Raw genomic sequence first — 24938 nt, 5'->3', positions numbered from 1 at the left:
GAGAGGTGGCAGCATGAGTCCTTGTCCTTGCTATCCTTGTCCTTGGTGATAGCAGCTGCGAGTTGAAAGGTGCTGACAGAATAGCCTGGGTGAGGAACTGCAATTAGTTTTGTTGATGGCATAGACAGCAGCCACTGTGATTCAGGCTCAAGCCTGAAATGTTGGTTATGTATCTTTATCTTTGCTATATAAATTACCTGTTGAGTTTCTCCAGCATTCTGTTTTTACACTGGTGAATGAGTGTCACTTGACTGTATCGCCTCCAACAGTTTCCATCATTTTGTTGCTTCCTGCAAATTCTCCAGTCAGACGCCCAGTAAGAGCAGGCCTCCGAGGCAACTGTGACCTTATTGGTTCTCGCCATTCTCATCTCCATAGCTAGTGTAACAATCCTGGCTCCCCTCTTCCTCATTGTCTCTCTGAAGTATGGAAATTTGGTGAAAAATATTGAAAACTCCACCAGATTAAATTTTGTACCCTTGCTACTTCTTCCAGCAGTTGTGCAACATGGATAAGCCCTGATTCATCAGTTGAGGGAGGACAGAAGACAGCAAACAGGAGGAGGCTGTTTTTCCCCAAGTTTGACTTAGCGCTATAAAAGTTTATGGGATCTGAAATCAATGTCGAGTCTCCACTGAGCTATGCCACCTCCCCAGTTAGGTCTGTACTGTTGGTAGTACATGATGCACTTTGGATTGCGATGAAGAAATCTACACATTATCTGTAAGTTATGACTCTATGAGTAAAATTGCATCAGGCTAGACTTTTTTTTAAAACTTTATTTAAAATTTTATGACATGAATAAAATAAAAATTACATTTAAAGAAATAATTAAAAAAAAGACAATAAAAATTAGAATACTACATCATTAAACTACACAAATTAACCCCCCCAATAATTATAACGCAACATTAATCATCTAATTTAAAATTAGTCCAACCCTCCCCCCCAAAATAAAGAGTGAAGAATTAATAAACAATATTGTAAATAAAATAGAAAAAACCCCACTTACAAAAAAAGGATAAAACTTAACAACAAAAAAAATTACTAACAACAAAAAAAATATCAATACTAAAATAATACCCTTAAACATATATTTAAATCAAACATAATACATGTATTTAACAAATGAAATCCACTTTAAAACTAAGTTCAAATATTAAAATCATATATCAACCACATATCTGTTATTCAAAAAAATCATAATTAATAATACATAAATACAGAATTTCCATTAATACCAAGTTTCCTTTATAATTCATCGAAAGAACAAAAACATCCCTTAGAAAAACAATCAGATAAACTTTTTATTCCCTTCCCCTCCCCTTATATAAAAAAAGAAAAAAGTTCAAACTCTTATAAAATTCTCCATATTCTTCATTTATAACATCTTCAAAATTCTCTATCGAAATTAACTTAATTTTATTAAACTCTTCTCCCTCAATGTATTTGTACTTAATTTTCTTCTTTTTCTTCTTATCACCTTTCTCCTCATCTTCCTCTTCATCTAATTCAACATCCTCAATTTTTGACTTATTATCTTCTGTGACATCATCCTCTTAAAAAAGAAAGAAAAAAGAGAAAAAAACCCCCCAAAAAAAGAGAAAAAAAAGGAGAGAAAAAAAACCTCCCAATTCCCTCTCAATTACAATCAGAAAACAAAAAGAGTTAAAAAAAATTATTTATTTAAACAAAAAATAATTAAAAAAACCTTCACATCTTAACCCAAAAATTAAAAAGAAAAAAAAACAGGTCGGAGGTCACAACTACATGCTCCTGTTTAAACCGCCCAAAGCGGTAACTCCCCCAAAATACTGGGTGTGAGATAACTCACAGGTAGCTGATGACTTCTGGAAACTAGTGCCCACCCAGTTCCCTCTCCCAACTCCCATTTCATTAAACTATTATCATTATTTAAACTATTTAAACTCTTCTCAAAAAAAAGATAAAAGATTTATTTTTTTTAAATCAACGTTACCACTTCCATTTCTTTTAAAAAACTGGATCCCACCTTACATCTCTACTCTCTTTGGAGACCTTGAAGGACTACATCGTTCCTGAAGCTGCATGATTGGTAGAGACTGAGCAAAGTCCATAACCTCTTTAGGATTGTCAAAGAACTTTGGCTAATTTCCATCCTAAAAAATCTTCAGTATTGCAGAATACGTAAATGTTCCCTTATGTCTTTTTTCCACAACCGTTCTTTCACAGAATTAAATTCGCGTCGTTGAAACATAATTTCTTGACTCAAATCTTGATAGAAGAAAACAGGATTATTCTGAACCATCAAAGGAGATCTATTTTGCTGGGCATTTCTAATAGCCGTACGCAAAATTATCTCTCTGTCACAATAGTTTAAACAACGGATCAAAACAGATCTTGGATTCTGTCCTGAAAAAGATTTTCTTCTTAAAACTCTATAAGCACGTTCCAGTATTAAACCTTCAGGGAATTTATCCTGTCCTAACACTCGTGGAATCCATTCAGTTAAAAATTTTCTTGGATCTGGTCCTTCTATAAACCAACAATTTTCACCTTGTTCCGTCTAGATTGATTCTCCAAATAATCAACCTTTTTTGCTAAATTTTTATTTTGGATCTGCAATGTTTCAATTATTCTATTTTCATCTTGCAGTTGATCCTGTGCATCGACTAAACCTTGATCACACATTTCAAATCTTTCAATGGTTTCAAGCTTAAAAGCTCCATTAATGACTTCCGCCATCGCATTAATCTTGAAAATAAACAGGTTCACAAAATTAGCTAAGTGACTCGATACAGAATATATCTTATCTTCAAGATCCTTAACAGACATTTCAACAGAAGTAGATTCAGGCATAATGGGGTCTTGCTGTTCCTTAGAGACCACGGGATCTTCTGTCCCTTCCCTTAATTTAGTATCTTTTCTAGCAGTTTGACTTTGTATAAAAATCCCTCTCAAAGTCCCCCCAGCAATGCCAGGAGACTGAAGATCAGGGTTATCTTTAAGCCAAATCTCTTTAATCATCTTCACTGAATCGATGTCTGGAAAAACCGTTGTAATTGAAGATGCATTTTGCAGCGCCACCACTATAGCAGTCGAATGACAGCTCTTTAACTCTCCAGCTGGTGGCGCCCCAGCTGATTCAACTGTCAAAGTCTGAGTAACAGCACTCACAGTGGCCGTTGTGTGAAATACTGGCACCCGTCCAGCCCCTTGTTCTGAAAGCTGTTGAGTGCGACCTTCAGAGAGCCTCACCGGCTTAAAACGAAGCTTCAATGCCGAACTCTGCACGTCCTCCTCTGGATCCATTCTACGTTGAGTCCTGGCTTCTTGTAAACAAGTAGGCTCAGACAATTTCGGAAAATGTAGTTTTTTAACAGTCTGTTGATATTTTCTTTTACCTTTTTTTTTTGCATATAAACCATTAGGCACTAATTCAACACCTCTTACTATTTATAAACTTCTAAAAGAACTTTAACGGGCACTTAAAGACAAAACAATAAATCAGAGTCAGGAGAGGTGTGGAAGGCACATCTGTTCCCTACGCCATCTTGCCACGCCCCCCCGCATCAGGCTAGTCTGATTATAAAATTATATCTTGACTAGTCTGTGGGTCCGCTCTCACTACAGAGACACTAGATTTCAAATATTCATGATAAGGACTTTACAACGCTAGTGTAAATTTCATGCCAGTTCAGTTTTATTCCCTCCATATTAAAACTTTTAACTGTGTCTCTCTGCAGCTACTGCCTGGCGTCGAGATTTCAGCATTTTCCGTATTTGAACAGTTACTTTGTTAATTAAATTACCAATTAGACATTAAAATGGCTGCTTTATAGAGACTCTTATAAAAAGTGAGCAGTCGTAATGAATTCACCTGTTCAGCTGTGAAGAGTGGTTCATCGTTTATACAAGAGACGATAATGGAATGCATGTCCAGTTGATCTCGTAGTTCTTCATCATCAGAAAGATCAAGGTTATGATTATCATTCAACTGAAAAGTAAAAATAAAACCAATGTTATTATCTTCCAGCATAACTCCCCTGATTTGATTGCTGCAAACAATTGCAAGATTCACTCATATTCTGCCCTATTATATATATGACCACAAGGACTAATCCATTCAAAAAATAATGTTGTTTTAAATAGTGGTTCAAATGATAACCCAGATATCTTCTTATTTCTGATATTAAGACAAAGATTCAATTGTTTAAACCTGGCACTACAAGGAAAAGTGTACATTCATTCAACTTAAGAAATGACACAGGAAATAGTGGTAAACAGCTGTCCAATATCAGGACTAATTCAGATTAATATTTAAAACAGTTTAAGACCATAAAACACAAGAGCAGAAATAGGTTATCAAGCCTGCAATCTCGGTCTTGAATACGCCGAATGACCTGGCCTTCACAACCACTTGTGGGAACAAATTCCACAGATTTATCACCCTCTCTGGAAGAAGAAATTCCTATGCATTTAGGTTCTAAGCAGATGGCCTTCAATCCTTAAGTTGTGCCCTCTTGTCCTAGACTCTCCCACCTTGGGAAACAACCTTTTGTAGCGGGCTGAGTGGCCGTGTAGCACAGTAGGGGGAAAATGCCCATAGATGCATGCCCCCGCGTGGCTACCATGGTAGCAGTGGCAAGCTTGAAATGTTGTCGGGAAATGACAAAGCCAGTTGCCAGAAGTGGCCTCAGAAGCTGCCACAGTACTACCTCCTCTATCTTATAAGCGCAAATTTTTCATGTACACAGGCGCTGTCCTCAGTTTGCTCCCGCCACCATACTTCAAAAAGACGCATAAGCGATAGGGACTCGTCCTTCAAGCTGCAAACAGGACTTCCATTCCCAGCTTTGGCATGCGGCGCGTCACAATTAAGATAGGAGAGGCAGTGTTCCGTTGCAATTTCATTCTGGCTTCTGTTGCACAGCCCATCCTAAGGATCCACAACCTGCTAGTTGATATTAAGCGAAAGAAGCTAGTCAATGCCACTACTTTCCACATAAGCAGCAAACAACGAGTCTTCCTACTCGGGGTGTACACTCTATGCACTGACACATATGCTGCCTTACTCAACAAATTTCCTGGTGTGTTCTCTCCTAAATTCTATTCCTCGACAATGGCCCATAGCGTGTTCCATTACATTGACACCTCAGGGCTCCCAATTTACACCAGGGCTCATTGTCTCCCGCCAGATAAACCTCAGCAGGCCGAGAATTTACTGCCATGGAGGAATTGGGTATCATTCGGTGTTCCAACATTACACGTCACCATTACACATGGTGCCCAAGAACACTGGTGAGTGCAAACCCTGTGGCGACTACTGCAGGCTCAATGATATAACTACACCCAACAGATACCCTATTCCACACATACAGGAATTCGCTGCCTGCCTGCATAATTGCTTTGTCTTTTCCAAGGTCAACCTTGTCAAGAGATATCATCAAATCCCAGTCCATCCAGATGACATTCTCAAAACAGCAATTATTACTCCTTTCAGGCTTTATGAATTCCTCAGGATGGTTGAAGAATGCCACTCGAACGTTCCAGCGACTTATAGACGCTTTGGGCAGGGATTTAGAATTTGCATATACTTAGATGACATCCTCATCGCCAGTCAAAATGAGCAAGGTCACCAACTGCACTCATGCCACCTGTTCCAACAGCGAGATGAATTCAGACTTACTATCGACCCTAGCAAATGCCAATTTGGCAGAACGACCATCAATTTCCTAGGGCACAAGATCATGGCAGAAGGTGTGTTTCCCTTATCCACCAAAGTGGGTTCTGTACATACTTTCCCGAAACCTACCACGGTTAAAGGAGTGCAGAAATTTTTGGGCATAGTGAATTTCTATCACCGTTTCATTCTGGCAGCCACTGACATTCTTGGCTCACTATTTCAACCTCTCACCACAAAGCACAAAGAGGTTACTTCGACCGCAGAGGCAGAGTTTGCGCTTGCAGCCGCCAAAGACATTCTGGCTGATGCAGCAATGCTCGCGTATCCTAATCCCACCGCCGCCCTGGCACAGCGGTGAGTGCAGTTCTCGAACAATCCATCAAGGCCATTGGCAATCCCTGGCTTTCTTTGGCCGCCACCTATGGCCATCGGAAATGAAGTGCAGCAATTTGATCAAGAGCTGTTGGCATGGAACCTGGACACACGACACTTCTGATACGTTTTGGAGGACCACCATTTCACCACTTCCATGACCATAAGCCACTTACTTTTGCCTTTAGCAAGATATCAGACCCGTGGTCGGCCAGACAGCAACGCCACTTGTCGGACATGTCTGAGTTCAGTACAGATGTGCATCATGTTTCAAGAAAAAAAATCTGGTCGTTGACGTGCTCTCCAGACTGGCAGTGCATCATATACAGGGTGACGTTGATATCTCTGATTTGGCAAGTACACGGACCATGAACCTGGACCTTCAGGCATACAGAACTGCCATCACAAACCTAGTGCCTAGTGGCACCACAACTAGGTGGGCAGAGTCTGCTTTGTGACATGTCTATGCACTACCCCAGGCCAGTAGTCCCCGCGTTTTGGAGACAGCGCCTTTTTGACGAAGTTCACAATCTGTCCCACCCCTCCATCAGGCAATGGTCAAGCTGATGGCAACCAAATATGTATAGCATGGACTTAAAGATGTGGCGCAGTACCCACTGCCAAATTTCCAAAATTCAGCGACACACCAAGGCACCTCTCCAGTCTTGCCTAGCAGTGCAACAGTGTTTGAGCATATGTATATAGACCTAGTTGGACCACTGCCAGCGTCTCAGAACATGACATACATCCCCACAGTCGTAGACCAATTCACGTGATGGCCTGAGACCATCCCATTGCCATCCAGCGACGCTGAGATATGAACCAGAGCTTTCATTGCCAACTGTATCTCAAGATTTAGAGTTCCCACATACGTCACCTCAGACCATGGAGTGCAACTCACCTCTGTGTTACAGACTGCCCTTGCACACTTTTGTGGCACGCAACTGCATCACACCACAGTGTACCACCTGCAGTCCAATGGTCTTGTGGAACGTTTCCATCAGCAACTCAAGACCACATTCAAAGCCTGACTCACCGGGCCCAACTGGGTAGACGAGTTGCCATGGGTTCTGCTAGGAGTGTGCACCACCCCAAAGGAAGACATGCCAGCATCGTCTGCAGAAATGGTTTATAGTTCTGTTCTCACGGTTCCAGGTGACGTTCACTTCTCGTCCGACTCCTGCCCTTCGGATCTGGACGAGCTTCAGCAGCTTCGACACCACGTCGCAATGAGAAAACCAATTCCAACCAACTGGGTTGGACCCTCCAAACAGCATGTGCCTCCAACCTTCTTCCACACGGACTTTGTGTTCATGTGTAGACAGGCCCCAGGAATGCCATTGCAATGACCATAATGATAGCCCTTACCATGTGATCAAAAGGGATGGGGTTGTATACACTTTAGAAATTGGGGAACATTTGCAACAGTTTAGTATAGACAGACTCAAACAAGCACATGTGGACCCTACTATCCCTATTCACTGCCCCCAGCACAGGAGACAAGGGCGTCTGCCTAAGGCATGCGCAGCCGGTTCATCTCTTTTGGGCGATGATTCTGCGGGGGAGGGGGTATAGCGAGCTGAACGGCCATGAAGTGCAGTGGGCTGAGCCATTGACTATACAGTTCACCGAGCAGCTACACAGTGCCGCGGGCCTGGTCACCATTCACTCACCTGGCTTGGGGGTGGGGGCATGTGCTGCAGGCTGGGTCATGGCGCACTGGAGACTTGGGTACTCACCTTCAAGATGTCACAGGACTCCCATTGTTTCAACATTTGAAATGTTTCAATGAGATCTCCTAAATTCCACCAAAACAGGCCAGAAGCTGTCAAATGCTCCTCATATAACCCTTTCATTCCCGAAATCATCCTAGTGAATCTCCTTTGAATCGTCTCCAATGTCAGCATATTTTTTAAATGAAGAGCCCAAAACTGCTCACAATACTCCAAATGAGGTCTCACCATTACCTTATAAAGCCTCAACATCACATCCCTGCCCTTGTATTCTATTCCTCTTGAAATGAATGTCACATTGCATTTGCCTTCATCATGCATTTACCTTCAAGCTATCCTACACGAGAACTCCCCAGTCCCTTTGCATCTGAGCATTTTCAATTTTCTCCCCATTTAAAAAATAGTCTTGCTTGTTTATTTTTTTCTACTAAAGTGCTCGACAGTACACTTTTTGACATCATTCTATTTCATTTGACACTTCTCGGTCCATTCTCCTCATCTTTACAAATTTATAGCCTCTACCCTACACATAATCAGAATTTATTGTCATGAGCAAGTCACGAGATTCGGTGTTTCGTGGCAGCATCACAGTACAAACATTCATATTATGAATCATCTTACAACAATAGTATTAAAATAGTAGTGGATGAAAAGTTCATTGATTATTCAGGAATCTGATGGCAGCGGGGAAGAAGCTGAGTGTTTGCCTTTAGGCTCCTGCACCTTTTTACTCGATGGTAGCAGTGATGAGGGCATAGCCTGGGTGGTGGGGGTTTTTGAGGATAGAGGGTGCTTTTTGGTTTAAAAAGATACCGCCTCAGGTAGATGGAGTGAAGTCTGGTGCCTGTGACTACAGAGTTAGCAACCTCTGGAGTTTTTTCTTGTCTATGGTGCCTCCATACTAGAGTGATGCAACCAGTCAGAATGCTCTCCTCAGTACACCTGTAGAAGGTTTTGAGAGTCTTCGATGACATATCGAATCTCCTCAAACACCTCACATAGTTGCTGGCGAGCCTTCTTTGAGATTGCATCAACATGAAGGCTCCAGGACAGATCCTTGGAAATGTTGACACCCAAGAATTTGACGTTCCCAATCCTCTCTGCTACCAAGCCCTAGATGAGGATTGGGTTGTGCTCCCCTGACTTCCACAATTATCTCCTTGGTTTTGCTAAAGTTGAGCACAAGGTTGTTGGTTTGACACCACTCAAAGAGCTGATCTATCTCCCTCCTGTACACTTCCTCATTGCATTTTGTGATTTTGCTAACAACTGTGGTGTCGTCGACAAACTTGTAGATAACTTGGAATTGCGCCCAGCCACACAGTCATGGGTGTATAATGAGTAGAGCAGTAGGCTGAGCACGCATCCTTGGGCTGTGCCTGTAATGATAACCAGTGAAGAGACATTGTTTCCAATTCATACTGACTGTGGTCTTCTGATGAGTAAGTCAAGGATCCAGTTGCCCCCCAACCTACCTTCGTATCATCTGCAAACTTGCCTCAAAACTATTCATTCCATAATGAAAATAATATACAAAATAAAAAGAAGCAGCCCAAACATCAACCTCTGTGGAACACCACTTGAAACTGGCACCCAATGAGATTCTGATCCCTGTATTCCAACTCTTTACTTCCTGCAAATCAGCCAATGCTCTACCCATGCTAGTACCCATGGGCTCTTATCTTGTGAAGTAGCCTCATAAGTGAACACGATAACACCTATCCACATCTTTTCTAAACTGGCAGATGTCACTTCCTGATAAGATCATTCTTTGTTAACAATTCTATGCAGGCTTAGAATTCAAAGTGCGTAATAAAGTGCAGATTTTTCTCCTAATCACTTATCGTGATGCTTTCAATCTCGGTTTGCTATATTTAATAGCCATAAGCTCAGTTATAATCTCACTCTATATTCCACCCTAAATCGCATCTCCATCTTTAAAAGAAGTCCACATTCTCTCGCTATTTTCACTTCAGTTATGACCTCTCTCTGCTCCTGGCACGCCTTTCTGTAGCTGTTACTCTCTGCCTTTGGTATCTCCAGATTCTAGTTTACCATTTTACTTCTGGATAGCTTCCTCCATTAACATGACCTCATCAAAGTTACTGTTGACCATTCTTAACTTGAAATGAGCTATTGGAGGAACTCAGCAGGTCCACTAACATCTGTGAAAGCAAAGTGATGGTCAATGTTTCAGTTGAGACCCTGCATCAGGATAAAGTGTACAGAAGAGACTGTGCATATACAACCAGATTAAACAGTGTTTCTCCAACCATTGTATACACATAGATACACAATGCACAGCACATAATAATCGGACCTACATGAAGATCAAATTTAAAATAAATATAAATATTTTCAAATAATTTACTCTGTTACAAGTTACCAGTTTATATCACAGCCTGCAGAAATAAGTTATTTCCCAGCCTGGCAGTATTGATTTTGAAGCTCCTGTCTCTCTTTTCTTGATGGTAGTGGATTAAGATACTCTGTGATGGGTCATCAATAATTATTTGAGACCTATTTAACAAATGCTTCTGGTGAATGTCGTCCATAGAGGAAAATGAGATGCCAGGGATCATTTTGATGATCCTCTGTATTGACTTCAGGTCTGATGCTTTGCACTCTCAATTGTTCTCCAGTAAAATGTTGTCAGGATGGTAGGCTTGACCTCCTTAGTAAGTGTATGCACTGCTGCACCTTCTTGGAAGTGTTGTGGGTCCAGGATAGGTCATTCTTCATATATGCACCAAGAAATGTTGTGCTCTCCATTCTCACCATGAAGAAGATATTAATGTGTCGTGGAGAGTGGTCAAAGTTCATCCTCCTGGAGTCCACAACCATCTCCTTTGTTGTTGTTCCCATCCAGACTCAGTTTGTTCTTGCACCATTCGATAAACCTCCAACCTCTTCTTTGTGACCCATTGCCATTATTGTCGGCTGATGAGGTTAAACCACTTGATGATTCTATTTGCATTGAATCTGGGTCAGCATCGTGAACAGTAACAGGCTGAGCACACATCCTTTGAGATCTTGCTGCCAATCAGGACTGATTGTGGTATTTGGCAAGATGTCCAGGATGGAGAGGCAGAGAGGTCAGTTATCAACCAGCCTCTGAGGTATGATTGTGTTGAACACCAAGGTGATGTCAAGAGGTTTATTCTCTAGCTAGGTCAGGACAGAGTGGAGCATCAAAGCCATCAACTGGATGGTAAACAAATTGGAATGGATCCCATGTCACTGGAAGGCACGGCTTGATATGTTCCATTAGCAGTAGCTCAAAGTACTTCATGATGGTAGAGGTCAGAGCCACTGGACAGTAGTACGTTAGTCCAGTTAAGGTCACTCTTGTGCACCAAGATAATGATGACTGCCTTGAGTCTTGTGGGGATAAGGGACTGCTGCTGTAAGATGTCAAAGTTGTCCATTGGGGCCTCTGTCAGATGAGTCACACAGTCCTTCAGCATTTGACCATGTAATTTTCCCAGGTCCTTCTGCTTCACCCTGGATAGGATCCTCTTCACATCAGTCGCAGCTATGCAGGGTGCCTGTTCTTCAGGGGAGACAGAGCTTTCTTTGGTGTCACATCCTTGCATAGAGAGTATTCAATCTGTCAGGAAGGAAGGCTTTATTGTCGCTGACCCGCAGGATTGACTTATGGTCAGTTATGTGTGGGTTCCGCAATTAGTAGCTATCTGCGCATTTAACCAGAGGAACTGCGAGCAATAGTGATCTGTTGGTTGTAGCGAGTATTGATTGTTTAAGTCTGTCCGATGCAGATGTATTGCTAGTGCCTTGTCTGAGTTTGTAGCGTATGGTGTGTCGGTGCTATGCAGTGGGTAGGTGGGTGATCCCTGTGACGACTTTACCTTGTGGGCAAATAAAAATCTTTTGTTGTATTCAAATCGTGTCCAGACTCATTGCTTCTCAAACCCGCTAAACTTGTTCCTCACATCACAGTATTCACACCTTATGATACTTCCTCTATACACACAATAGCGTAACAAAATACTTCTCCAATTCCAGTTTTAAGTTTGCTAGATGACCCCACTGTTTTCGGGCAGATATCAAATGAAAAGGAAATGGAATACAGTAAGGAAATTGAGAAGCTGGTGGCTTGGGGGGCCAAGATACAACCTGTCTCTCAATGTCAGTAAGGCATAGGAGCAGATCAGCAACTTCAGGAGGAGGGGTAGAGCCCACACCCCTGACCACATCAATGGTGCTCGTGGAGACAGTAGATAGCATGAGAAAACATGTCCAGTGACCGAACGTGGTCTAAGCATGTCAGTGCAATGGGCCAAGATGCAACCTCTGTCTCAAGGTCAGTAAGGCATAGGAGCAGATCAGCAACTTCAGGAGGGGTAGAGCCCACACCCCTGACCACATCAATGGTGCTCGTGGAGACAGTAGATAGCATGAGAAAACATGTCCAGTGACCGAACGTGGTCTAAGCATGTCAGTGCAATGGGCCAAGATGCAACCTCTGTCTCAAGGTCAGTAAGGCATAGGAGCAGATCAGCAATTTCAGGAGGAGGGGTAGAACCCACACCCCTGACCACATCAATGGTGCTCATGGAGACAGTAGATAGCATGAGAAAACTAGTCCAGTGACCTGACGTGGACTAAGCATGTCAATGCAATGGTCAAAGAAAGTGCGCCAGTGCCTCTATGTCCAAGGAAGGCTAAGGAATTTCATCATGTCCCACATTTATGTTAACAATGTCTGTAGGTGCATCAATGAAACTATAATTGCTGGATACATCACAGCATGGCATCTGCTATGCCAAGATCTGTAATTGCTGGAGAATGCCGTGAATGTCATTCAATATCACACAAGCCTTCTTCCCTTCCATTAACTTCATTTACACTTCATATTGCCTCGACTGGAAGGGAAAAGAAGGGATGAGCTGAAGCCTTGGAATACACTCCTTTCTTGTTACAAGCTTGGGAATTGATAAAAAGCCCCTTATTTGGTAGAGTGGTGTGTGACTACTGACGAATTATAAAGAGCAGTCCCTTCAAATGTTCCAGAAACAAGAGATAAGAAATTATAAAATCAAGTGATCTTTGTGAGGCACAAAATAATCTATCTTCTTTGTTATGAAGAATTCCAACCCTATGTGCAAAAAAATTTACCAACTCAGTCCCTAATGGCCAACTCCTTTGAGATTACTGCTCCTGGTTTTAGCCTTTCCGTTCATAAGAAGCAACTTCTCAATCTTTCCCATCAATTCTTTGCCGAATCCTGTTTGTCTCAACAGGCTCACTTCTCATTTATTTTTAATCTCCACAGTAAATGTCAGTCACCCCTTTTTGCAATAAAGCCTATAATCCATTTGCCTTTCAAATTATTTACAAACCCACTAACTCCTAGAACTATCTTGACTACACTTCCTCAGATCCTGTCCCCTTCTCTGTTCCTAAGATGAGGTCTTCCAGTCCAGATCTTCCAAAAAGTCTGCCTTCTTCCTCAAACGTGGCTTCCCCTCCACCACCATCAACTCAGCCCTCACCCACATCTTCTCCATTTTCTGCTCATCTGCCCTGGCCCCCTCTGCCCACAGATGCAACAAACATAGAATCCCCCTTATCCTCACCTACCACCCCACAATCCTCCGTATCCAACATTCCCCCAGAATTTCTAGCACTTACAACAGGATTGAAATACCAAACACATCTTCCCATCTCCTCCCTTCTCCGCCTTCCTTAGGGACCGCTCCCTCCATGACTCCCTCCCCACCAATCTTCCCCTGGCACCTTCCCCTGTGGCCGAAGAAGATGCAACATGTGCCCACACTTCCTCCCTCACCACAGTTCGGGGCCACAAACAGGCCTTTCAAGTGAAGCAACACTTTAATCATGTATCCACAGGACTGATTTACTGCATCCGGTGCTCCCTTTGTGGACTTCTCTATATTGGAGAGACTGGGTGTAGATTGGAAGATCGCTTCACTGAGCACCTTCACTCTATCTGCACCAGTAACAGAGACCTCCCAGTAGCCAACCATTTAAATTCTGTGTCATACTCCCATACTCACATGTCTGTCCATGGCCTAATGTACTATCCCACCAGGACCCCCACATAAATTGGAGGAACACCACCTGATTTTTGTCTGGGCATTCTCCAGCCAGATGGCATTAACATGACTTTTCTGGTTTCTGCTAACTTGCTGACCTCTTCCCCCTCCCCTTTCCCTTCCTCTTCCTCTTTCCAGTACTCCTCCCTCCCATTCCCCTCTATTCATCTAGCCATCCCTCCTCCCCTTGATCACTGCTATCCCCTCCCCCCCTTCTCCACCTATCATCTCCAGCCTTTGTAACCACAGCTCCCCCTACTTTTTTGTTCAGATGCCTGCCCTCATTTTTACAAATCTTGATGAAGGGTTCTAGCACAAAACATCGGTTATCCTTGGGGGAAAAATAAGCAATTCGTTAACTCAGATACAGAAAACCAAACATTCTTGCATATGCAAGGTTTCCATATGCAGCCATTTGAAATTGGTGAAATGTCTTTACCTTAGGATAGCTTTATAGTTAAATTATAAACATTATGAGGAAATAAGAACTTCAATGGGCAAGTTCTGTACTGTCAGATGCAATGAGTAGGGATTTGAGCTCCAGTGAAAGTACAGAAAACTTGGCATTAGGCTTGGCATTATTATATGTTTGTGCAATTGATTTTCTGACTGAAATTATGATATCACAGATCAAGGGTACAGCCCTGAAATGTGCATTTAAACAGATTGTATCCTGTTCACCCACTGGCAATTTTACAGCTCAGTGCACCTAGCAATAGGGTAGATTGCAAGATTGTGTTTGGGATGCAGATCTCTTTGGAATACATTGAACATGTTTCTGGCTTTTATTTTCGAAAGCCAGATTTTTCAAGCTTTCACTCCCATATGCTGCATAAAACATCAAATCATCTTGTAGGCCTTGTCAACATCTGTTTATCCTTTTGTCTTGTACTGATTTCACTTGCTAATCATCCATCCTCCAACTAATCACAGGTGATTTCTCAACATCCCTTCCACTTTATCTCTTCTTAATTCTATATCCCCTTGCAATTTTGAATGGTAAGTTTAAACTCAGTTTTGATGGGATCATGGTGTTGAATGCTTAACTGCAGTCGATAAAGAGCATCCTGATGTATGCATCTTTGTTGTCCAGATGTTCCAGGGTTTTATGTAAAGCCAGTGAGATGGCATCTGCCATAGACTTGTTACTGTGGTAAATTAATTGGAACTTATCAAAGTCGCTATTCAGACAAGAGCAGATATGCTTTCACACCAGCTGCTTAGAACACTTCATCACAGTGGATGTAAGTGTCACTGGTCAGTAGACATTCAATTAGGTTATCAGTCTGCTTGGGCACCAGTATGATTGAGGGCTGTTTGAAACAGATAGGTACCACATCCTATTGGAGTGAGATGTTGAAGATATCTGTGAATACATTGGCTAATCAGCACAGGTTTTCAGTACCTGGCTGGGTACTCCTTCTGGACCTGATGCTTTCCTTGCTTTCACTCTCCTGAAGGCAGCCTGGACATCATCTTTGGATAGTGACAGGGGACAACAGTTCTTCCTTGTTCTCATGGTCAAATCAGGCATAGAAGGCATTGACTTCATCTGGGAGTGAACCTTTGATGTCTCCTACTGCTCCAGATTTTGTTTTGTAGCAGGTTATGTCATTTAGGCTCTGCCAAAGCCATTGGGTATCCTTTGTTAATTCCATTCTCATCAGGAATCTCCGCTTCACCCAGGAGACAGTTTTCCATAAGTCGCTTCAGCTCCTTGTGTAATGTTCTGGAACTCCAGGCTTAAATACCTGTGAACAGGCTCTCTGCAGGTTCCAGATTTCATTGTTCTTCTTGGCTTCTTGTTTGGGAAAACCCTGGATGATTTGGTGGGGACTTGCCAACAGCTGTTTAGATAATGTCTGTAATGGCCCTGGTATAATCATTCAGATCCTCAGCTGAGCTCTTGAACACCACCAAATCCAATGACTCAAGGCAGTACTAAATTACTTTCATTTCCATTATGAAAAGTTTGATCAGGTAAGGTCAGGTTTTTATAACTTTTTTTTCTATTAATTGCGACAATGTCACCAAAGAAAGGAGGATGGTCCTCTTGCGGAATGTGGATTGTCAGGGAAGTCAACAGTATCCCTGTGAGAAATCTAATTGCAGCTCCTTATAACCATCCTTAGGAATTTGAGCTGGAGTTGGATGAATTCCGGATCATTTGGAAGGTTGAGGTGGTGATAGACAGGAGTTACAGGGGTGCAATCACATCTAGGAGGATGGCAGCTGGGTGACAGTCAGGAGAGGGAAAGGGAAAAGGAAGTCAATGCAGGATATACCACTGTGGCCTTCCTCTCAGCAACAAATATATCCCTTTGGATACTGCTGAGGTGGATGACATACAAGGTCCTCTGTAATAGTGTTTAATTGCTTCATTGGTGCAGGTATGAGAGAGCTAGGCTTGCTTCTAAGCTTTCATCTCCTTTGGAGCCTGTAGTTGCCATTTTTCTACATGAGGACCAGCATTGTGCCAACGAAGGTCAAGCCATTAAGAGGCTGAAAAACAAGAATAAAACAGAAAGAGACATCGCCCAAAATCAATAGTTTGGAACAACATTAAGAAGAAAGAACATACTGGTGAGCTCAGTAATCACAAAGGGACTGGTCTTCCAAGGAAGACCTCCATTGCTGATGGCAGAAGAATTCTCATCCTAATGAAGAAGAAAAAAAAATCGCCAATGTCTGACAGATCAGAAACACTCTTCAGGAGGTAGATGTGGATCTGTCAATGACTAATGTCCACAGAAAACTTCATGAAAAGAAATACAGAGGCTATGCAGCAAGATTCAAACCACTAGTTAGTCACAAAAAGGATGGCAAGATTACAGTTTGCAAAGCAGTATTTAAAATAGCTTGCAGAAATCTGGAAAAAATTCTTGTGGATACATGAGACCAAGATTAACCTGTATCAGTGTGGAGGTTTATAGGAAATGCCCAGGATCCAAATCTTTGCCATGGATACAATACACCCTCCTTCATCCTGCCACCTTGAAAATAATATGGCGAGGAGGGGATAAAAAAAAAATTCCGAAGATGCCAATGAGGTGATGGATGTGAAAAAGGGGATTTACTTGCAGTAACCATGATATGATTATAATGGATTATGGGGTTGTATATACATTATATTGTTTCGTTATACTGTTAATGTATCATACTGTTATATTCGTCGTTAAAGTTGATTTACAAAAGGGAATAAGGGAAGCATGGTCAGGGAAAGAAGGGACAGAACAGGAGGTGGACGAGGATGCCAGGCATGCTCGACGAGAAGGGAATAATTGGCACCAATAGGTGCCAGAAGGGGTAGGCAAGGCGGGAAGGAAGTGGAAGGGAGGGAGATGGGGAATATATGTTTCTTTGTGTCATTTCAGGGTTATTGGTCTTAGTCTTTTTAGTTTGCTTCGAAAAAGGATTATTTTGGAGCTTTTTATGCATTTTTTTTCAAATTATTGATTTTGGTTTTATTAGTTTGTTTAAGTTTTGTTTTATATTGTAGTGTTGGGTATAAGCCCGCCTTCTACTGGATATCATGATGTCATCCTTCCATATATATATATATATATATATATATATATATATAAAACCCTTCCTCAGTATAATGGGCAGTAAAATATTTGACCTCCTTAAGACCTTGCTGGCCCCGGAGGATCAGAGATGAAGACATTCAACAAATTATGCACAGCTCTAAAAAACCATTTAAGCCCCAAACCAACAGTTATGCCAAAAAGGCAACGATTCTATGAAAGAAGACAAGGACCAGTAAGTGAATACCTGGCATCGTTGCGCAAACTGGCGGAACACTGTCATTTTGAGCAGTTTCTAAATCAGGCATTGAGAGACATTAGTGATGGGGCTGGCAAATCACCAAGCAAGGCAAACATTATTAGCAATGGATGAAGACGTGACGTTATGTTACAAATTGCATACAGGGCTGCCTGCAGCTCTGAAATGGCAGATTAAAAACTTGGATGTGGGTCAACCAGACCTACTGGTCGGAAGGTCTTTCCACCAACAGTGCTTCTGTTGTGTGAAATACAACCACCGACCAGAAAATTGTTTCTTCAAAAATTCTAAATGCAACCATTGCAAAACAGAAGGACGCATCAAAGCTAAATGAATGCTTCTTAAGCACAGGTGGCCTGCAAATAAGCAGGCAGCTGAAGTCAAAACAATTGGAGAGAGAGAGAGAGAGAGGCAACCTAGTAACTATGATAACAGTCCAATGGTTGACCTTCAAGCTCCTAAAATTTCAGCTCCTAAGATTGCACATCTGAGGAATAAACGGAGGAAACACAGCAATTTATGCAGCTAAAAATAAACAGACAACCCCCTGAAGATGGAGTGAGTCACTGGGGCAGAGGTGTCCCTAATGCCATTACATGTAAAGGAACGCTTGCTACCACACCTCCTGGTAAAAACAACTGAAATAACTCTAAGATCTGTTACAGGAGACAGAATCAAAGTGTTTGGGAAAAGTTCAGTCCAAGTACAATACAAACGACAGCAACCAAAAACACTCTCTCTCTCTCTCTCTCTCTCTCTCTCTACATCGTAGATACCCAGGGACCAGCACTTTTTGGAAGTAACTAGCTACAACACATTCCCCTAGGCTGGCTGGAAATCGGTTCAATACTAAATGTAAATTACATGGACACCTTCCAGCCAGAACTCGACCAAATCCTCAACAACCACGCAGTGGTGGTTTTCCAACAAGAATTGAGGAAAATCAAAGGTGTTCAAGACAAACTGCAATTAAAAGATAATGCAGAACCAAAATTCTTCAAAGCCAGAATAGTCTCATTTGTGATGAAAGGGAAAATGGAGGCAGAATTAAACACTAAAACATGAAGGCATATTAGAACCAATACAATACACTGATTGGGCATCACCCATTGTACCAGTATGAAAGGCAAAGAGTGAGATTCTCATTTGCGACGATTACAAAGTCATCATCAATCCATCCCTCAAAATACTCAAATACTTCATGCCCAAGGCATAAGAATTGTTTCAAGCACTAAACGGAGGGCAAAAATTCACAAAACTAGATTTTTCACGCTAGAATTGAACAAAAAAAATCAAAGGAATGTGTGACAATCTATCCCCACCTGGGACTATTCACCGGTACACGAGCCTTACGGAATATCAGCAGGGCCTGGGATTTTTCAAGCAACAAAGGACAAATTACTACGTGGACTCTCAGTTGGGTGTTACCCAGATAATATCATCATCACCGGCCGAAACGACAGTGAACACTTACAAAACCTTAAAAAGGTTTTAACCAGACTACAAGAGGCTAATATACGGTTACGGAAGGACAAATGTGTCTTCATGCGCCCCTCAGTAACATGCCTTGGGTTTACAATCGACAACGAGGAGGTGCGAATGAATCCAGCAGGAACAGAAGCCATTGCAAGGCCGCATATCCAACCAACAAATCGGAATTACAGACTTTCCTAGAACTTGTTAATCACGACAGAAAACATATCCCTAATATGTCGACACTATGCAGCCCACTGAACCAATTACTCAAGAATGATCAAACATGATATTGGAACACAGAAACTAAAAATAGTCGATCAACTATAGGAAATACTGACATCAACAAATAAGGTGCTGCTCCACTACGACCCTAGTAAAGAAGGTACATTAGCCGTGGATGCTTCACCAGTGGGACTAGGAGCGGTACTATCCCAAATCACAGGAAAAGGTGAGCAACCAGTAACATTAACCACAAGCAAACTCAATTACACCCAATTAAAAAAGGATTGGCAATAATTTTTGGTGTTAAAAAAAATTCCACCAATATTTTTACGGAAGAAAATTCATCCTGATTACAGACAAGCCTCTTAGTTTAATCCTGGGGCCACACAAAGGCAACCTAGTATTAGCTGTAGACAGAATTCAAAGATGGGCCATGCTACGAGTGGTGTTTAACTATGATTTAAAACAGGAACACTCAACAGCCATGTAGATGCCTTATCACGCACGCTGCTACGCAAGACAAAACAACGAGAAGAAATCATTAAATGGAGAGCAGAGGCAGCAGCCATCAAACAAGAACTGCCCATTACAGCCCAGATGATCAGAAAGGAAACCCGAAAAGAGGCAACATTAAGCAAGATCCTATACTTCACCCTTAATGGGTACCCCGAATCTGAAGTCATCCCAGAAGATCTAAAACCTGACCACACACGTCGCCATGAACCATCAGTCAAAGAAGAATGTTTACTATGGGGTACCCATACAATTATTCCAGCCAAATGGCAAACTACCATGTTATCAGAACTGCAATGTCAATCATTGCAGCCAAAAATGCCACAAGCCGAAGCTAACCCATGGAAATGGCCAGCCAAACCCTGGCATCGGATTCATGTAGACTTTGCTGGACCATTCATGGATGAGACTTTCCTAATAGCTGTGGACGAACAGTCCAAATGGCCAGTAGTTTCACAGCTGAAAAACATCAAAGCAGATCCCACGAATGACTGTCTACGAGCTATCTTTGCCAATTACTGATTGCCTCATGAGTTAGTTACGGATGATGGGCCTCAATTTTCATCACAATTTTTTTTTAAATTTATGCTTGACAACAATATCAGACATATTTTGTCCGCACCCTATCACCCAAGTACTAATGGGGAGGCAGAACATTTTGTACAAATATTCAAAAAAGCAATGAAAACCATGAAACTTCTAAATGCCTCCTGGACACTCAAAATCTAGGACTAGAGGGCATAGTTTAAGAATACAAGGAAGGCCATTTAAGACAGAAGTGAGGAGAAATTTTTTTACCCAGAGAGTTGTGGGTCTGTGGAATACATTGCCACAGAGGGTAGTGGGGGCAGAGTCGTTGGATAGATTTAAGAGAGAGTTGGATAAGGCTCTTGTGGGCAGGAGAGTTAAGGGTTATGGAGATAAAGCTGGGATTGGTTATTGAAAGGGAAAGATCAGCTGGGCCAATTGGCCTACGCCAGCACCTATTGTCTAAAGCGTAGATTTCCTATTGGGGTACAGAAACATACCGCATTCTACCACAAAACGCACCCCAGCAGAACTAATGTTTGGCCGCAACCTGCAGACCAGGCTGCCCACAGTTCATCCAGATCTGGGTCTCCAATTGCAAAAAACAGCATCATTCACAAACTTTACCTAGAACATTAGAAGTGGGCGAAAGAGTTCTGGTGATGGGAGTAATCTTACAAAAATTGAGCCCTTCTCATACTCTAGTGGGGGACAGATTGTGGAAGCAACACAATGACCAATTACGAGCATTGACTGACACTAAGGTCCATGAACTGCCTCATGAACTGGAGGAGGTGGAACCAGACCTGCTATGGCCTGCCTCGACCATCCCACCCCTCAGGCCAGGGGGAGGGGGGGGGGCAGAGACGGTCGTGGAGCAGAGGAGTCCAGTAATTGAGACACGCAGGCTAGGAGGGCAGCAACAACGGGTAGTCACCGCCGACATGACTATCTACGGGTCCCGAGCAAAGACCAGCACACCAAACCACGCCAAGGTGGTCCAAAAGAGAAAGAAGACCACCTGAACATTTTAAGGACTATGTGCCCTGATTATTATTAAATACTTTCCCTTGTATAATTACTCATGAGATGTATTCAAATTCTCACTTGTAGTCCTGGACTCAATGTAATCTTTTTAGTTTGAAGGGGCCCAGTCAGCATTTATTGCATGGGAAGAATAAAGGAATTTCAAAATTTGGAGATTGTTATGATAATAGATTGATGTCTTTTGATCAATTAAAAATTAAATATGATATTTCTCGTAATATGCTATTTTGCTATGTTCACTTAAGAATCTACTTAAGAGAGAAAAATTAGGACTTGATGTGGTTTTAAAAATTCTTACAAATTTGGAACAATTCATAGTGGATGGAATGACTACAAAAAATTATTTCAAGAGCATACATCTTGTTACAAGAACAAGCACCTAAAGTAGGTTTGTTTAATTCAAAAGATACATGGGAACAAGATTTAGATATAATAATAGATCAACATCTGGCAAAATTTAAGAAGTTATGTCTAATACTCTCAAGGTAAGATAAAGATTACTTCACTATAATTTTTTACATTACCTCAGAAATTGAGCAGATGGAGACTGAATTTCTCAGATCAATGTTTTAAATGTGGAAAAGAAGTTGGAACCTTTTTTCATTCTACATGGTCTTACTTGAAGGTTAATTCTTTTTGGGTTTCTGTTGGTAAGTTTTCACAATGAATTACTGATGTGACTTTTCCATTAAATCCTGAATTATTGATGTTAATAAATTTTGAAGGTATTACTCCCAAATTACCTTTGTCAGATTCTCAATTGAAATTTGTTAAATAAGCCTTGGTATTGGCAAAGAAATGTATTGCTGTTGCATGGAAATCTGATGTCTCATTAACACGAGTAAGATGGCATACAGAGATTCAGTTATATTCCTTTAGAAAAAAATACTTATAATTTAAGGGGTAAATATTCCTACAAATTTAGAGCCCATGTGCTAGAATAATGAGATTGAAATTATAATTTTTTTTAATATATATTTGTTAACATTGTGATTTAAGAAAAATGTACACATTGAGTCAGTGTACATTTTGAGTCAAATGGAATAGAATACAAGAGAAGACAATAGAGCATGTGATGTTCTGGCTTTCTAAGTCATTGACAAGACCTCACTGAGTATTTTGAACAGTTTGGGGATCATTGTAGAAAGGATGTGCTGACATTGAAAAGGATTCAGAGTCACAAGGATGATTCAGGAATGAAAGGGTTTGACAGGCCTTGGTCTGTACTTGTTGGGATTTAGGAGAATGAGGGGGATCTTATTGAGACATTTTGAAAGGCATGGACAAACTAGATGTAGAAAGGTCTCTTGCCATGGTAGAAGAGTCTAGGACAATGGGGCACAACTTCAGGATAGAACAGATGTGGAGAAATTTCTTTGGGAAGTTAACCTGTAGAATTTGCTGCCACAGGCAGTTGTGGAGGCCAAGTTATTGGGCAGAGATTGACAGGATATTGATTATCCAGGGTATAAAAGGTTATAGGGAAATGGCTGGGCAGCAGGGCGAAATATGAAAATGGATCAGCTCATGGTTAAATGGTGGGGCAGACACAATGGGCTAAATGGCCCATTTCTGTTCCTATGTCATGTGGTCTTTTAAAATTAATTTAATCTGCCATAATATTACAAATTCCATTTACATGGACAGATCCTTTGCTCAATTTAGCACCTCTCATTAAATAATAAAGTTCGAATGTGTCCCAATTCTCCTCACACTGGGATGCACCTGAACACGAGGGCAACACAATCAAATTTTCTTGGAAATGCAAAAAAACACTCAATAGAATTTGCATTCCCATGAGGTAGTCAGCAATTTTTAAAAATTGATCAAACCATTAATAATGATTTTTTTTTGCATTTTACTGAAGTAATTATTTGCTAAATCCCACACAACCTAGAATGCAATAGCAAATGCATGAAAATGTCTGTTGGGTAGGATGAGAAAGTTAACAATTAAATATATACATTCTTTAGAAAATCAAATGTTTTAGGATTACAGGCAGTTTCTGGAAATGTCAGAAAATTAACACATATTTGTAGAAACTTCCTCATGATATTCAGTTCTGGTCACCTCATTACAGGAAGCTATTGAGAGGGTGCAGAAGAGATTTACGAGTGTTTTGCTGGATTGGAAATATGTCTAATGAGGCAAGGTTAGCAGAGCTTGGGCATTTCTTTTTGGAGCAAAGGATAAGAGGTGACTATAGAGGTCTACAGGATTATGAGAGGCATAGATAAGGTAGACAGCCAGCATCTTTTTCCCAATAGCAAAGACCACAAGACATCTGCACAAAGTGAAGAAAGGAAGGTTTAGGAGAGAGATGAGGAGTAAGTTTTTTTAAAGAAAAACAGAGTTGTGGGTGCCTGGAAGGCATTGCCAGGGATGGTGGTAGAGGCTGGAACAACAGGGGCATTTAAGTCACTCCTGAACAGGCACATGGAGGAAAAAAAATAGATGGTCATGAGGTTTTTATTTTTAGGTATATATACAGGTGTAGTGCCAGAGGATTGGAGGATAGCTCACGTCGTTCAAAAAAGGCTCCAAATATAACCCTGGAAACTATAGGCTGGGAACTTGATGTCAGTAGTAGGTAAATTATTGAAAGTTGTTCTCAAAGATCAGATTTACAATCATTTAGATAGCCATAGGAATAGTCATCATGACTTTATGCATACTAGGTCATGTTTAAACAATCTTACAAAGTTTCTCAAAGAGGTTACCAGGAAAGTTGATGAAGGAAAGGTTGTGGATGTTGTCTCCATGGACTTTAGTAAGGCTTTTGACAATAACATAGGAGGATAGTCAGGAAGGTTCAGACATTAGGTATTCATGGTGGTGGTATTCATGGTGAAGTGGCTGGATGGGATAAGCCAGAGAATAGTGGTGGATGATTGCTTCTCAGACTGGAGGCCTGTGACTAGTGGTATGCCTCGGGGATCAGTGTTGGGACCATTGTTGTTTGTGTGGTATATATCAATGATCTGGGTGATAATGTGGTAAATTGTATCAGTAAGTTTGCTGATGACACAAACAGAGGAGGCATTGAGTACAACGAGGAGGATTTTAAAAGCTTGCAGAGGGATCTGGACCAAATGGGGAAAAAAAAATGGCAGATGGAGTTTAATGCAGACAAATGTGAGGTGATGCATTTTGCAAGGGCAAACCAAGGCAGGACATACACAGTAAATGGTAAGGCACTGAGGAGTGCGGAGGAACAGAGAGATCTGAGAATACAGATATATTGTTCCCTGAAGGTGGCATCGCATGTGAGTTTGGATGTTACGATGAAGTTGTTTAAGACATTGGTGATACCAAATTTGGTACATTGTGTGCAGTTCTGGGCACCTAATTACAGGAAGGCGACAAGATAGAAAGAGTGCAGAGAAATTTTACTTGATTTTTACTGGGTCTTCATGTGTTGAATTACAGGGAAATATTAAACGGGTTAGGACTTTACTCCTTGGAGCTAAGAAGAATGAGGGGAGATTTGATAAAGCAATAGAGTGAATGCAAATA

At 41.4% G+C, this 24938-nt stretch overlaps 1 protein-coding gene across 6 annotated transcripts in view; it reads right to left on the bottom strand.

Annotated features, from left to right (window-relative positions):
* The window catches only part of fez2b (fasciculation and elongation protein zeta 2b), a 204897-nt gene that overhangs the window by 105263 nt on the left and 74696 nt on the right, over positions 1 to 24938 (bottom strand). For all 6 annotated transcript variants that reach the window (XR_011355574.1, XR_011355573.1, XM_069930933.1 and 3 more), the window contains exon 3: positions 3860 to 3976. Coding sequence is in view for 4 of the 6 variants with exons in the window: in XM_069930933.1 (XP_069787034.1) it covers positions 3860 to 3976 (117 nt within the window). In the remaining 2 variants the exon portion in view is untranslated. The remainder of the gene's footprint in view (positions 1 to 3859; positions 3977 to 24938) is intronic.

The sequence above is a fragment of the Narcine bancroftii genome, chromosome 4, assembly GCF_036971445.1.
Source record: "Narcine bancroftii isolate sNarBan1 chromosome 4, sNarBan1.hap1, whole genome shotgun sequence".
In the NCBI taxonomy this organism is placed as follows: Eukaryota; Metazoa; Chordata; class Chondrichthyes; order Torpediniformes; family Narcinidae; genus Narcine; species Narcine bancroftii.
This window is presented reverse-complemented; position numbering and strand designations above follow the sequence as displayed.